Source organism: Cynocephalus volans, chromosome 5 (genome assembly GCF_027409185.1).
Source record: "Cynocephalus volans isolate mCynVol1 chromosome 5, mCynVol1.pri, whole genome shotgun sequence".
Taxonomy (NCBI): Eukaryota; Metazoa; Chordata; class Mammalia; order Dermoptera; family Cynocephalidae; genus Cynocephalus; species Cynocephalus volans.
In genome coordinates, this window is record NC_084464.1 from 135,551,237 (window position 1) to 135,567,609 (window position 16,373).

At 35.6% G+C, this 16,373-nt stretch overlaps 1 protein-coding gene across 2 annotated transcripts in view; it reads right to left on the reverse strand.

The window, feature by feature from the left end:
- Nucleotides 1–13,982, reverse strand: part of HBS1L (HBS1 like translational GTPase) — a 76,293-nt gene extending 62,311 nt beyond the window's left edge. Inside the window, exons 1-3 of one of the 2 annotated variants that reach the window (XM_063097239.1) lie at nt 13,765–13,971; nt 11,691–11,756; nt 2,816–2,944 (exon numbers count right to left, since the gene is read on the reverse strand). In XM_063097239.1, coding sequence (XP_062953309.1) covers nt 2,816–2,944; nt 11,691–11,756; nt 13,765–13,807 — 238 coding nt within the window. In that variant the 5' untranslated portion in view covers nt 13,808–13,971. Of the gene's footprint in view, nt 1–2,815; nt 2,945–11,690; nt 11,757–13,764 lie in introns of both variants that reach the window. The other variant, XM_063097240.1, reaches the window with a different exon arrangement.
- Nucleotides 13,983–16,373: the final 2,391 nt, after the last annotated feature.

Below are 16,373 nucleotides of genomic sequence, written 5' to 3' on the forward strand. Positions count from 1 at the left end.
TGGTGCCATGAAAGAACTCACAATCTTCAGAATTTATAAAAGGATTTAAAACTAAGATATTCAACCCTCCTCTCTTTTTGGCAAAAATTACTTATAATGATCCTATTTTTATCTACAGTGTACCTATATTCCCTTAGAGGAACAATTTCATTAATTGAGAAATCACTATAATAACTATCTCCTGAATAATACTAATGCTTGAAAAAAAGTGTAAGTTGTACATTACACACTAATACCTATTTTCAGTCAATGATGATGATAAATGTCCCCTGAATAATACTGACTAATGCTTGAAAAAAAATGTAAATTGTATACACTAATATTTATTTTTAGTCACTGATAATGATGGTATCTCCACTAACCATTTTTCACATGTATAAAAAGGGAGGGTGAACGTGTAACTATTTTTAACTTGTTAGTAAGCCCAGTTAATCACTAAGTGTATTTCTTACATTTCTTAATTTACCCGTACCACCTTAAGTTTTCTATTAAGCTAACTTCAGTTTTTCCCAGCCAACTAAAATCATCCTTAATGACTCTAAAAAAACAGGCAAGATAATCTAATATTAAAATGCCATAAAAACAAGGAACTCCAGTAGAGTAAAAGGAGAATGGACATTCATTTTAAAAATAAAAAATCTGAACCTGGAATTGTCTAAACTGTTTATGGATTTTAATTTTATGATGACTACATTATTATGAAAAGCAATTACTAATAATATTAATTAATAATGTAAAATGCATGAGAACAGAGGCTTTGTATCCCTAGAACCTAAAACAACACCTGGTACCTAGGAGCCAGTAAATAAATATGAATAAATATATTCACTGACATTTGTGTAGCACTTGACAATTTTCACAATACTTATATATATATATATATATATATATATATATATATATACACCTTTTGTAATCCTCACAATAACTCTATGAGCAAATTCTAATTTATAATGATAAGAAGATTGAAAATCATGGCACTACTAAGTTAGCAATAATTAAAATACAACCAGGTTTTCAGACTCCCTGTCCCATGAAGCCATTTCACAGAAGGCAATTTATATCGTATTTTACATGCTTACAAGTTGAACAGAGAATCTACTGGCAATACCCTTTCTTTTTTAAGAAAGTATATCATACTTTTTTCCATTGCTCCGTTTCTTAAGTATTAAAAATAAATTCCTCAAATATTTGGGCAATTCTGCTTTGCTTCAGTCCAAGATCAATTTTAAAAGCCTAATAAGCTATGCTGAGAAAAAAATACTTATTTGATAAATACATGAATTATTGAAACTGGAACAGAATATTTAGCATAGCTGGCATCAGGGCCTCTTCTAATTAGTTATATGAACTGTTTTCTACATATACACAAAGAGGCACAGTAGTGAGGGGGTTAAAAGAAGAGGTTACAGAGTTAGGCTGGGTTGGTTCATGTCCTAATGTCACTTACTAGTTGGTACAACCTCAGACAAGTTACTTCTCTACATCCCCTTTTCCTCCTCTGTAAAATGAGGACAATAACTATCCTATCTCATAAGGTTGTTGTGAAGATTAAATATGTTAACACATGAACAGCACTTAAAACAGTACCTGGAGAGCATGTAGTTAAAGCTACAATCATTACTGTCATCATGCAATTACTTACACACGTCAGGGTGGAATGATTAACTTTCCTTCTCTAACATAACTTTGAGTTTCACTAAGTCCTTAAATCACTGTCCACTGGGGCACAGCAGACAAAGGACAAGACTTCTACTCTATTCCTACCCTCTCACCCCACAATGTTAGCTATAACCCTTTCCTTAAAAATACAATTAAATACTATTTATTAAATACTATTATACTGTATGTCATACAACAGCTCCTCTACACACTTTTGTTCAGAATTTCAAATATATTTGTGGGGTTGATAAAGAAATTCTTTTTATTCTGTATCTGCTTTCTAATTTTGTATATTTATGCTTTATTTCTCTCCATTTTTCTTGATTTGGTTAGCAGATGATAGATACTTTATTGATTTATTCAGAGATCAGCTCCCAGATTCATACATTTCTTCTTTCTGTTTTCAAATTAATGATTATAAATTTTCAATTTAAAAACATTTATAGGACAAAGCTGCACTCCAGAGAAAGAGTAAACTGGTTCAGCCCTACTCACTATCAACAGATGGCATTAATTTTATATGTTATACCTGGTCATATTAGTTCTGCTATCAATCTATGCCTTGGGCAATGTTTGAAACAATGTCATGTTTGAAACTTATTTATAAAGAAGCCAAAATACAAATATCTTTGTTAAAATGTTTGAGTTGAAAATAAGCAACCTCAGACAAATGTCATTAACATTTACAAGTTCTGCCTTGAAACTTAATTCACATAGATGTGAACAATCAAGACATTTGTATACTTTGGACTTCAACTTTTTTTTTTTTAAGTCTTTTGGGACCTAACATTTTTGTAAGTAAAGGAGTTTCTGTAATTCACACAGAGCTTATGAAACAATAAATATTCTGAAAAAGTTCTTATAACAAATCACTGCTGTTTCTCTCCTATGGAAAAGATGAAAAAAATGGGATAGGTCAATTAAAAATTTTAGTTACTAAACAACACCCATACAATCAATTTTTCAACTACACAATTAAATACACTCCTCACAAAATATACTTAATAAAACGTAAATTTTCCTTAAGATACGTTTGAATCATTAACGTCTAGTCACTATTATAAACAATCACAATAAAATCGACAAATTCTGTTATATTTGGTTATTAATCATTTTCAGGTGAGAAACACAGCTACACTACTTTTTACTATACCTTGATCAATTCCACTTAGCTGATGGTTCAAAAAAGAACTGGAAGATTCTTTCCGATCTTCATAATCATATTCTTCAACAGGCTCAACAACTGAAGGTTTGTCACGTCGTGAGTAAATAAACTGAGCAGCTAGAATATAAAATAATTGAAGAATGTTGTAGTACAGCTATTTCCCATTAACTTTTTTTTTTTTTAACAAAAGTTAAGGTAAGAACTAAAGATTCTGATCTACCACTTACGGACAATTACCCACATTCCATTATAATGAAAGGAAAAAAAAAAAAAACAAGCCAAGACAAAACAAAACATGCCCCAAATCCTGCTCAACTGTCCTTACTAACTACATACTTATTAATTTCTTATAATCTCTTTCCTTCTTCCCCCAATCTCTAAGACCATTCCACTGAGCCTAGTTTCTCTACTGTTTTCAAAAACCACCTTTCCTAATATTTTATCCTTGCCTTCTGTGTTCCCTGGAATTTTCTCTTCTTTGGTACAAATACTTCAAACCATATATCAAGCTTACTTATAAGCATAATTAAAAAAACACTAGGCTAATTTTCACTTCCTAAAAATTGTTGATTTTGCCTGAATCCAAGGATTTGTTGAAAACACAGGCCTTAACTTTTAAACAATTCATACTTTCAATCATACAATGACACTGTAAACTAGTATCATATACTAACTTTGACTTTCAGACATTGGTTTGTGCTACTTTGCAATACTGGCTGTCAGCATTCAACATATAACTGGGTATTATATATTTCGTTAATTGGAGGAAAGATAAGAGGAGCAAAGTGCCAATATATGCCTGAGTATCATAAATGAAATACAAGTAAGCAAAGGTGAAAATCATCAGGCATGCCCAAAGTATTGATGTTTCTGCCTTAACTGAAGTTAATCCTGGATGCCCACTGAACTTAATCCTGGAGACTGTGTTCAATTGTGAAGAAATAAAATTTAAAAATATGTTAAGAAGGACAGAAATATAAATACAGTATTCAAAAGGCAAGACATTATGAGGGGCTTTACATTATTCAGCTTTCTGTAAGAGCATGTAACCAACATGTTAAGTCCACTGCTTAAAGTCCCCACATTTGACTTTTGTACATGTTTTCTGGAAGGCATTATTTATTAAAGGGAAACTATATTCAAAATTCATAGATAATGCACAGAATATAAAGCTATGACCTATGTGTAACATCTACACTCAGAAGGCCACAGCATAAATGCTCTATTTCACAGTATAAGTGAATGGCCTCACAGACTAGCAGGGAAGGCAAAGAAAAAAAATGTAATGACACACATAATTTAAAAGTCAAATGAGTTGTACAGATAACAAGTTCTGCAGAAGCACAGAAGATTAAGTAATCATTAAAGACTGGAACAGTTATAATAAAGAAGGTGAGAACATAGGAAGAGCTGAAGAAGAGATGGAAGAAATCTTGAACAAGGTGAACAGAGTAAGAGAAATACAGAGCAGCTGGCAGAATTCAATCTATTCTGCTATAATGCATGGGTTTTTTTAAACACAAATTAGCTCACACTGATTGGTAAATGAGAGAATGATTAGAGTGTAACACTGGAGATGCCGTAGTTTATCAAATTTTGCCCCATCACTTCAATGTTTTGCATCGCTGCATAATAGCAACAGACACAAAGTCCAATAACACTAACCACAGAGCTATATTATATTATAATTATAATTGTACTGTAATGTCTCATAGCCTTACATTCCTCCTCTTGACTCAGTTGGGCCATACTCCCTGTTCTAGAAGTCCTTACTGCTTCGTTCTCCAAGATCTGTCAGCATTTTGCCTTGTAATATTACTTATTAGTTTCAACCCTCTTATACCTCCTTCTAGCAAGGTTTCACCTTTTTTTTAACATAAAGTCCTACATTTACTGGAGTATTTAATAGGAACTTAATGTAGCTTTTTAAATATGCAAGTATTTTTGAGACAATTACTGTTTTTGTTAGTACTCTATAGGTTGAGTAGTCTGTCCTGATTCTACTTTTTCCCAGAAGTTATTTTTAGTATATAATTTTAAAGACCACAAAGTTTTTCAGGAATGCGCATATTATGTTGATTATATATATATATCTCCATCCCTATTTTTCCCCCTCTGTGCAAGGAGATAATAATAGTGGCATTATAAAGTCAGCATGACTAAATAGCAGAAGAGACATCATTCTACTCATAAATTCTCTAAAAGGAACCACTTTTTCACATGTTAAAGTCTCAGAATTAGAGATGTGTCTTACAATCAAATGGCATCTGGGTATTATGTAATAGTTAGATTGATAGCCTTTTGTTTTAAAGTGGTCCATAAAATGATGATATATCTTACAATCCATGGCAACTTAGATTTAATAAAATGTGGTAGTACCAAAAAATGTAATAAACTGGACCATTTTTTACCTGGTGGTTTACAAACTGCTTTCCTGGCTTTAAAAAACTGATTTCAGTTTAGCCTAAAAATAACAAATACACTTTCCCTAACATTCTCTCATACATCTGAACTGTGAGGAAGAGACTTAACACAAATCAAAAAAATTAAGTAAGGCAGGAAACCAGATGCTTCCCTCAACAAGTTTCACTTAGGAAATATTGACAAGGAAGAGGAAGTTCTTTCAATGTACAGGCTTCTACTCTACCTCTTAAGAGCTATTTTTTCTGGGGGTTTTCCTACCACCATCATGCCCCTCACACACACAAATCCAATTCAGAAACATATACTGTGACCATTGTTTGGAAGTAGTAATGGCTGGGTTTGCCAGGGAGGGAACAAGGGCAGGAAAACTCCCCCAACAAAAATAGCTACTAGAGAAGGAAAAAAAAGTGGTCCAAACCTTTGAAGTTGAAATGTGAGCCCAAAAGGCAACAAATACAATAAAAATGGAATGAGAAAAAAACAACGATGAAAAAACAGTAAATACGAAATGTTATTCTTCTCTAAAATTTTAAATCACAAACTTTGATGGAAGTGCTTTCTGAAAAAAATGGACACCAACAGTGATTTTTTAAATTTAAGGCATTCTGAAAAACAAAAAAGTTCAAAGAATTCGAAATCTATCTCCTGAAACTACCTCAAATTGTTTCCTAAAAACCTTAAAATAAAAATCATCTGAGGTACTCATTAAAGATACAGCTCTCTTCTAGGCTTCTTCCCCTGGGGATTCTGATCCTGTGGTGCTGGAATGGAGCAGAACAATTACTCCCAGCTGATTCATATCATCAGAGAAGGTTAGGAAACATTGGCCTACAGTCTCTCCTTTCATCTGTCCCATCTGTAGTACACTTTGTATACCATCATCAGTCACCTGCCTAAAATACCACCCTCCTTACTCAAAAACCTCTAAGAAGTGGACACTACAAACACAAAATTTAAAACCATCTTCCTCAATCTGGTTCCTATTTCCTTTCATAGCCCTCTTTCCTGCTACAACTTGCATTAATCCTGTGAGTCTTCCAAAAGAAGCCTCACTTAGAGGAAATTACTTAAGCAATGTTGTTTCCTCTACCTGGGATGCCATTCTTACTCCCAAATTTACCAGCCCCAATCCCACCTCCTTCCAGAAGCACTCCCAGGTTCCTTCAGTCTGGATTATTTTCTTTACACAACATACTGTTGTAGCAAACTGTTTGAATGAGACTTTAAACAAACTGCCTTATATCAAACTAATTTATAAATTTATTAGAATAGTGTTTTTTTATACATAAACTGATGTCCAATAAAGGTTTTGAATTGAAATGGACCAAATAAGAACCACTTCCAATCACACTAGCTGAAACAAAATATATAACCATTCAAATAAAGTTTTACATATAAGCTCTTTTTTGCTATCCCCACTCTTGACATATATTCAATACTCAGTACCAAAGTCAACCTTATCTAAAGGAAGTAAAAAAGCTGTAACATTTAGAAATCATCTATCCATCGGAAAAATTGTACATAGTAGACTTGAAAAAAATACATGTGCTGATGAATTTTAGAGAGAAATTCCTAGTAATTGGAAAATTCACTCAATTATCAGACCTCATTAGACTATGAGTATGATCATTTCTTCAATGACATGAGCTGCTTCTTTAAGAACAGAAAGTATTCTAAAACTATTCATTTTTTATTGAAAATTACTTGGAAAATATACAACTAAAGAGGAAACTAAATTTCTGATACAATGTTACTCCTATTTTATAAATGTTTTTAAAAATAAAAAAAATCCAAAGTCACATGCTTTTGTTAAAAATACAGTTTGTCACAGAAGAAACAAAACCACTTAACTATCTCCTGCTTTGATAATGTTACTTGACCTCTTGGTGTGTACAAAAGTAACTCTCAGAGTCAGACTGTCCTGAATATAAACCACATTCAAGGCACACATCAAGAACTATGAGAGATACACGAGTTGACATTGTCCTCAAGAAAGCTAGGCCGTAAATGCAAATCTCAGAAAAACACCCTCCAAAGGTCTGACTTTGTGTGCTGTTAGCTCATTACTCATGGTTAAATGTTATTTATCCAGAGAAGATTAGATAAATGACTGCATTAGCCTGAAATATTAAGGTCTTTCGCACTTAGAGAGTAATCTCTCTCTCTATGAAGATTTCCACTCTTATGCAAGCCATATTCAACCAACTTCCAAGTCCTATGGACCTCAACTCCTGTGAAGTTTCTTAGGAATCTATTTCCAAATCCAATGCTACCACTCTTGTCCCAAACAAACGGTTCTTAGTGCATGCCATTAGCATACTCTAATGGACTTGTTAAAACAGCTGCCCCACTCTCAGCGTTTCTGACTATTGGGTAGAGCCCCCAGAACTGCATTTCTAACAAACCTTCAAGTGACGCTAATGGTACAGGGCCCACATTTGGAGAACACTGTCCTAAAATAACTTCATCTCTTCTAGATTAGTATAATAGCTTCCTAACTAGTCTATCTACATCCACTCATGTACCATCTTCAATCTATTCTCTACCATGTAGGAGAGATTTTTTAAAAGACACAAATATGATATTATACCCATATCATCTTCTCAGTTCCATGAACATGCAACATTCTCCACTGCACTTAGAACACGAGTGGTAAGAATAGTGCTACCAGACATCACTTTGTCACCTCTAAAGTTCAAGTTACTAGTCAGCTGTGATGCTGAATTAAAGGAGTCCCAAAGGGCAAGTGCCTAGGAGGTTCCCTGGTATTTTGTTTCAGGTTTCAGGTATTTTGTTATAAGCAACAGAAATGGACTAATACATCCCTATAAAATGTCTTCTTTTGAGTCCCTGCATAAGGAGCTTTAAAGAAATGCTGGTTATCAGGCTGGCCCATGGCTCACTTGGGAGAGTGTGGTGCTGATAACACCAAGTCAAGTGTTAAGATCCCCTTACCAGTCATCTTCTTTTTTTTTTTAAAAAAAAAAAAAGAAAGAAATGCTGGTTATCAAGACATCTGTCAGCTTCCAACCAACCATTCTTTACTCAGTTTTGTTTGTGATGCTGGGGTTAAAGTCTCTGCAAAGCATATTGCTTCTTTGACAACTGGCTCCCTTTTAGGATCAGCCAACAAGGAGACGCTAAAGGGAGACTGGAAGGCTGGAGGAGAAACGTGCATGTTCCTTCCTTTACGCTTCTTGTTCCAATGTCATCCCAGCAACACTTCACCTTGTAGAAGTGGTTTGTTCCAGTAAAGAGCAATTAATATCAATTTTCAGTTTTTCCAAAACTCCCAGAAGCAGCTTCAACTCGCCCCTTCACTCCCCAGACACCACAACCAGCCAATAAGCTGGAATGCTCTCTCTGAAAGGCTGAATCCCAGCTTCACAGGGTCCCTTTGGAGGCACCAGCATCAGCTATGCAGTGCCTCCATCCCTAGAGGTTTGAGTCCCAGCTCCACAGTTCCTCCTGTAAACTTCAGAGGCAAAGCAGAACCCTCTCCTCATGGTCTAAGTGCCAGTTCCAAGGAGCCCCCACAAGCTTCTAAAAGGTCAGTTTTAACTTCATCCATTTGTTCCCCTAAGAACTAGGGAAGGTACCAGGCAACAGCCAAAAAAAAAAAAAAAGAACTAGAGATTGTAAATGTTTCCTGAAGTTACTACCTTCTTGATATTTTGGTTGTCCTTTTCCCATTTTTTTGTTCTGTAATACCTGGTTAACGACTTTTTATATTAAATTCTCCCTGGCAAAATAACTGGTGCAATTTTTATCTCCTAACAGAATACTTTCTGATAATAGTGAGACATTAAAGGAAAAAAGGAAAGGCCATTATTAAGCTAAATGAGGAAAGAACTTGACCTGAAGAGCAGACCTACAAATAAAAAGCTAGATGCATTTCAGAATAACAAGTAACAGGAAAAAGATGACAGAAAGAGTAGAGGTACTAAAGACAACTTCTACAGCATTTATGCCTTTATAAAGAAAAAAGAATGATAAAGGGCAAAGGGCAAATTATATTTGGTCTTCAGAAGCTAAAAATGGGATTAAAGCAGGTACAGTTTACAGAATAGCCCAGCAGACTATAGGGTAATTAAAACAAGGAAAATATCTTACTCCATTCTTAGGCTGCCATAACAAAATAACATCAACTGGGTAGATTACAAACAACAGAAATTTTGCTGTCACCGCCCCGAGCCCCACTGGGGTACTGACACGTGCAGCCGGGGGAAGCTAAACCCAGCCACAACCTGGTAAAGAGCATACCAAAATCACCTTTCCATGCAGGTAGCCCACCATAGCCACCGCAATTGCCACGGCTGCTGCAAAAGTGGCTAGTCACTATAGCATTAGTCACAGCCACTGTCCAGACTGTCAACTGCATTGACATAGGGAGAGGCAGCAGCAGAGACTAACAAAACAAAACAAAACAAAACAAAACAAAACAAAACAAAACAAAAAAAAAAAGAAGAAGAGGTCCTCTCTCTCCACAAAGCACACTACAGAGTAATAGAAGAAGCATCTGATTTACAATAATAGGGAAGGACTTGATCACACCTGTCTCAGTACTGGACAGATCATCTAGGCAACAAACCAACAGAGGACCAGTTAATCTATCAGATGGAGAGAACAAATCTATGGTTATTAGAGGGGGAAGGGGAAGGGGGAAAGGGAGAAGGGGGAGATTAGATAAGGGGCATAAAGAATGATTTGTAACAATGCATATGCTAATAAAAAACAAATTTTTTTAAAAAAGAAGCCACTAAAAACATAAAAATAAATTTACTTCTCATAGCTCTGGAGGCTGGAAAGTACAAAATCAAGGCATATTCTGTTTGGTGAAGGCCCACTTTCCAGCTTAAGAGAGGGTGCCTACTAGCTGTGTCCTCACATAGTGGAAGGGTGAGCGATCTCTCTGGAGTCTCTTTTATAGGGGCACTAATCCCACTTATGGGAGTTCTGCCATCATGACCTAATCACCGCCAAAAGGCCCAACCTCTTAATATTATCATGTTGGGAGTTAAGATTTCAATATATGAATTTTGGGGAAACACATTCAGTTCATAGCAGAGGACTTTGAAGGAAATGTTAATTATATAAAACCTCTAAACTTGTGAAAAATGACTTTTACGAATTATATTTATGCCATATGTAAGTACATGTTAATTGTACCCCCTTTTATGCCATATTGACATTTAGTGGGGCATTCAAACCAACTGTATACATAGTAGGTTAAAATTTGAAGACAAATGTATTGGTAGGGAAATAACCAAGAGAAAGCAGATCAAAGACTCAGTCTTTGCTAAAAAGAAACATGATAGTTCTCTTTACATTGTGGAAGAGAAAAAATCTTTGGGCAGGAGACATAGAACATGCAGCTATGATATGGAATCATACACGAATTTGAACTCTAAATCCCTCTGTGGCCTCACCAGATGTCTGAACTAGACATATTTGGTTTATTTGCTAAACTATTTAACAGTAGATAAACTAAAGTACTGTATAATGGAAGTCCATGCATAACACCCAATGTTTCTAATATTCAAAAGATACTTAGGGATATAAAATTAACTGCTGCCTGCCTCCAGAAGTTTTAGAATTTCATTATTGACTAAATTACCATTTTAGTACATTTAGGTTAATTGCAGGTTATCAAAAAGACACCTGCACTCCCATGTTCATTGCAACAATATTCACAATAGTCAGATGGAATCAACCTAAATGCCAATCAATGGATGAATAGATTCAAAAACTGTGGCACGGGGCCCGCCCAGGGTCCTGAGGTGTGGAGCCAGGGACCAACCCCTCTTCCCGTAGCCAGGCACACCACCATTGCCATGGGGCCGTTACTCTTTCAGAAGGAGAGAAGAAATCTAGGGTTATCAAAATTGGGAGGGGGGAGAAAAAGGGGGATGGGGAGAGATTGGGTAAGTACAATTTGTAATAATACATATGCTAATAATATTGATTTGACCAACATATGTTAATGTTGAACCCAAAAAATATGTATAATCAATCACAATTCAATAAAATAAATAAATAATAAACTGTGGCAAATACATACAATGGAACACTATTCAGCTACAAAAGAAATAACATCATTTGCAGCAACATGGATGGAACTGGAAACCATCATGTTAAACGATGTCAGTCAGGCACAAAAAGACAAATACCACATGATCTCACTCATGTGGAATCTAAAAAAAAAAACAAAAAACAGTGCTTCTCACCGAAGTAAGAAGTAGAATAGTGGAACAGTTACCAGAGACCAAGAGGGGAGGGGGTTGGGGGAGGAGAAGTTGTGAACTAACAGGTACAGAACTATGCTGTCTACCCTAAGTGAGAATCACTGTGCAGTATAGATATGTACTGAAACAACACACTGTACCCCACAAAAACGTACAAGTAAATCTTAAAATAAAATTTTTTTTAAAAAATTCACCTGTTGATGGCGAAATACAATAATCATCCTCTACAGACTGGCCATAGAGATCATCATCTTCAAAATCTAAAATAAAAACAAGAGATAAATTCATACAAACTTTTTTTATATTATTAGTTATTAATGAGGAAGTATCTGAATTCTCTCCTAAGAAAATTAAACTGTTTATCAAAGTTAAAGGAATCTAGAGTGTCTATTTTCCAAAAAATTCTAAAAATTTCACCCACAAAAATAGATATTTACTGACATTTCTATATTTATGAAGACATACATGGTTCTTCAGTTTTTAAGCTAACTGACTTTTATTAAATTTCTCCAAGTTTTCACCTCATGATCAAAAAATAATAATAATCCTACAAACAATATACTTGAATTGTTTTTCCAGTGTTGACAAAAACCTGAAATAAGCTTCCATCCATTTTTTTCACCAAGTGCCCTCTATAGCCAAAGAACCTCTTTTCCACAGAACTGACTAGCACAGGGTATACAATCAGACCATGAAAGTAGTTTTTCTTCATGTAGAGTGAGGCAACCTCTACAAAAACAAGCTTACCCTAAACTCCCTTGTGATCACCACACTGAAGGCTAACTGGCTTTTTTTTTCCTCCTGACTGGAATATGCTCTTTGACAGATTTTCCAAAGGCTATTTCTTTCTCCTAGTTAAGGTTCCAGCTCAAATGTCACCTCTTTGCAGAAGTCTTCTCTGACCACTTTGGGTAAAGCAGCAAGTCCCCCTGCCACTTTTACCCTCTAGCACACTCCTCCAATTTATTGTCTTCAAAGCACAACACCTGTTTCACTCCACGAGCTTATCAGCTCCTTCAGGACAAGACTTGGTTTAGCCAACTACCTGACACATATTCGGCACTAAATTAATATTTGTTTTCTTATAAATTAATGAATCAAATTATTTAAAACTAAAAACCCACAAGGAACATACATATATTTACCTAAATGTATTTATTCATTGATTTGACAAATACTAACACTATTCCAGGGACTATTAGAGACACTTGTGGTACAACAGCGAGAATATTCCCAGCTCTCCTGAAACCTAAAATCTGCTGGGGAACACAGACAAAAAAATGTGCAATTACAAAACCATATGACAAGAGCTGAACATGAGAAATACAAAGCAATTTGGGAATAGACACATGAAGAACAAAACTAGAATTGGGAGTGCAGTGGCTAAGGAAAGATTCACAAGAATATAATATCCAAAGGTATAGTTTCTAACCATACTCATGCAGCAGGAACAGCATGCTCAAAGGCTGAGACCAAATGCTTATGGCAAAGAATAATTAGATATATGCTATATTGGATAAAAATGTGTAACATGCAATGAATTATTACATAACAATCTGAGTTAATAAATAATAATTTATCAGCAAATAAATGAGATCATTCACAAACAAAAATGTATTTTTAGATATTAAAGACAAGAATCTTTTTTACTAGGTCAGTTTGTCAATACTGAAATTGAGACCAAAGTACCACAATATGAAAAGATGAAGAGAAATCTTTCCTGCGATCACTGTAAAGCAGTTTGTTTCTACAACAAAATTTTGATTATTTACTAAATGGAACACATTGTGTCAGCTACTGGAGTAAATATAAAACTAAGTATAGACTTCGCCTTACTGGGACTTTTAAATTAGTAGCTGAGGCAGTCGTGTAAAGTACTATCAAAATTACAGAGAAAAACAATGTGAGAATTAAACGGAGAAACCAATAGGTTTTAGGGTACAAACCCTCTCTGATAAGGTTATATGAATTCCGAGAATTTTTAAATTATTATTCTGAGACTCCAAGGGAGAGCCTAACTGGGAAGAGGCCATATGACGCTGTGCAGCACCTTCCCCTCCCAACCTAAGATCAATCCCAGAGAGAAAAAATCACGACTTAAAACAACGCCATTCTATGGCACCCAGATGTCCTGTTATTTTCCCCAATTGGGCTTCCCAGAATTCCAGCCTGGCACCACTGACGAGTATAGATCGCAGTGGATGCCAATGGGCTGAGATCCCAGCTGGAACAGCGAAAATGAAGTCCCGACATGACCCTACCTCCTACCTTCATCGTAGTTATAGCCTCGGACATTCCGATGCCGGGCCATAGCGGCGGAGAGGGCGTTTATCACAACCCCTTCCAAAACACCCCGCTCAGATCCTGATAAGGCGCCAACTGCGGCCTGGAGAACACCTATGCGCCATCTTGGCTTCCGGCAGGCCTCTGCGCACGCGCGACGTGTTATTCGCGCACTGCGCGACGACAACGCCCGGGGTCACTGCCCGCCTCCCCGGGGACGCATGCGTACTTAAGCGCATGGGGGATGGGTTTTGGCCGTGGCCCCGCCCACGAGCTCGTCGACTGATAGGGTTTCCAAAAGGGGAAATCCCGTCACCTATAATTTATTGGTTTGGGCAAAATATTAAGAATGGCGATCCTGGATCTGTACTAGTGTTCCAGGTTATTTCCAAAAATTAATTTCTGATAATCAACTGAAAAAGCTGACTGTGTGTTCAATAAGAGCAGGGACCTTGTTTTATTCAACTTTCATTTTAAAGGCCTAGTTAGGCACACAATAGGCATTCAACAAATTTGAGTAAATTTGCTATAATGATTTGTCCAAGCTTTAGAAGGGGAGAAACGGCTATTTTTAAATGCGTATATATAGTTGAATTGAGAACCTGGCTCAATAGGTCACCATGCTTTCGTGTAATTCTTGGCTTTGTGTATGCACTCGATCCTATATGAATACCTCTAGTAAACAACTATCTGCCCTCAGCTATGTAAATGATCTTTATCAGCGTCTTAGAGAAGGAGTCATAGAGCATTCATTGAACACATAATCATGTGTAACATGCTAAGAGGATTAAATATAGCTTTTTAGACATAGCACTGGCATTAGGTGGTAATGAATGTTGTTGATGCATAAATCCATAACCTATTAAATGTCCTCATTTCTTAGAACATGAAGTTAATAATGCTATGTAAAAAACCAACCTCATAATCATACTGAACAGACTCCTTAAGTTCTAGCTTGTGTTTTTGAAATGGTGATACTTTACATCAAGGGCAAATGTCAAATTCTAGAAATGAATTAAAAGCTTACTCAGCTTTTTATTATCTGCAATAGAAAGAGAGTAATACAAATTTAATTCATACTTGTAAGTGACTTGGAATGTAATTTATACATGCATTTGAATGTGTCTGACTACCAATGGTTGTTCTTAACTATCATTGGTATTTAATGTAGCTCCAACACAAAATTTTGCACAAAAATCGCAGTAGTTGCTAATTTTATATGGCTTAAGTGTTTTCCTTATTTTATACCTTTATATAATTTTTATGTCACAACCTGTTTCTTTCTAAGGTGGAGATAATAATACTATTTAACTCATAGAGTTGTGAATAATAATTTACCTATGTTACCTATGTGTTATTAAAATACAAATGGCAGATTCTACCCCACATTAATTGTCAATTACAAGCTTAAATATAACTCACGTAGGTATGAAGTGAATGAGTTATAAATTGACCACATGAACAAGGTACTACAGGAGCAACGAATAAGAAAACATTTGTTCTGCCTGAGAGATAGTATGTAATCTGTCTCTGGGCCATCAAAAATGCACTCCCTTAAAATTCTAAGTACTTGAGAACCTCCACTGCATCTCAAGCAGTAGGGCTTCAAATGCAAAGCCTTCACTGACTTCTTCAGAAAGTGTCAGGGTTATTATCCACTGCCCCCAGAACTCCTTAGGTGTGATTGTAAAAGTTTGGTATTGCGGTTTGATGGAAAGTACCATGACTTTGGAGTCTCACAGACCCTGATTTCAGTGCCAGTTTTGCCACTTTCTGTTAATTAACTTCTTTGTGTTTAATTTCTTCATCTGTACAATGGATATATATGAAAATATGTGTCTTCTATTTTGTGAAAAGTAAATGAAATTATGTATGGAAAAACAGTAGCTGTTGTGTAAAAAGTACTCAATAAATGCTAGTTCTCTACTCCACCAATTAGAAAGCTTTATCTTTGTTTCTCTAGCACCCTAAATGTTTGGCACTTTGAATGTTTGCTGAATGAATTAATGAATAAAAGAAAAGAAATATAGCAATATGTCTCTTGCTATGGGATAGTTAAACATCATAAACAACTATACAAATAATTCATTTTTATTTTGATTTGTGGAAAAATCATGTGAAAGTAGCATAACTACATTACTGAAAAAAATTTAACAGCTTTATTGAGGTATGGTTGATAAACTGCACATATTTAATGGATACATTTTGATGTTGATATGGATTGAATTGTGTCCACTAAGTTTTAGGTATTAGAAGTTTAATCCCCACTGTGACAGTTGGGAGGGTGGGAAATCCTATTATGGTTATTGAAAAGTGGGGCTTTGAATAGGTGATGAGATTGTGAGGATTATGCCTAGTGGATGGATTGATCCTAGTGAATGGTGGTCATGGGCATGGTTCTGATAGCTTTAAAAGGAGCAAACTGAGAAGGCTAACTGTCTCTCTGCTACTCCATATTTGCCATGTGATACCCTGAGTCACTGTAGTCACCACCAGCACAATGCCCTCACCAGATGTGTTCGCTGGACTTTCCAGCCTCTGAAAATGTAAGCAATAAATATTGTTTCTTTATAAATTACCCAGTTCCAGGTATT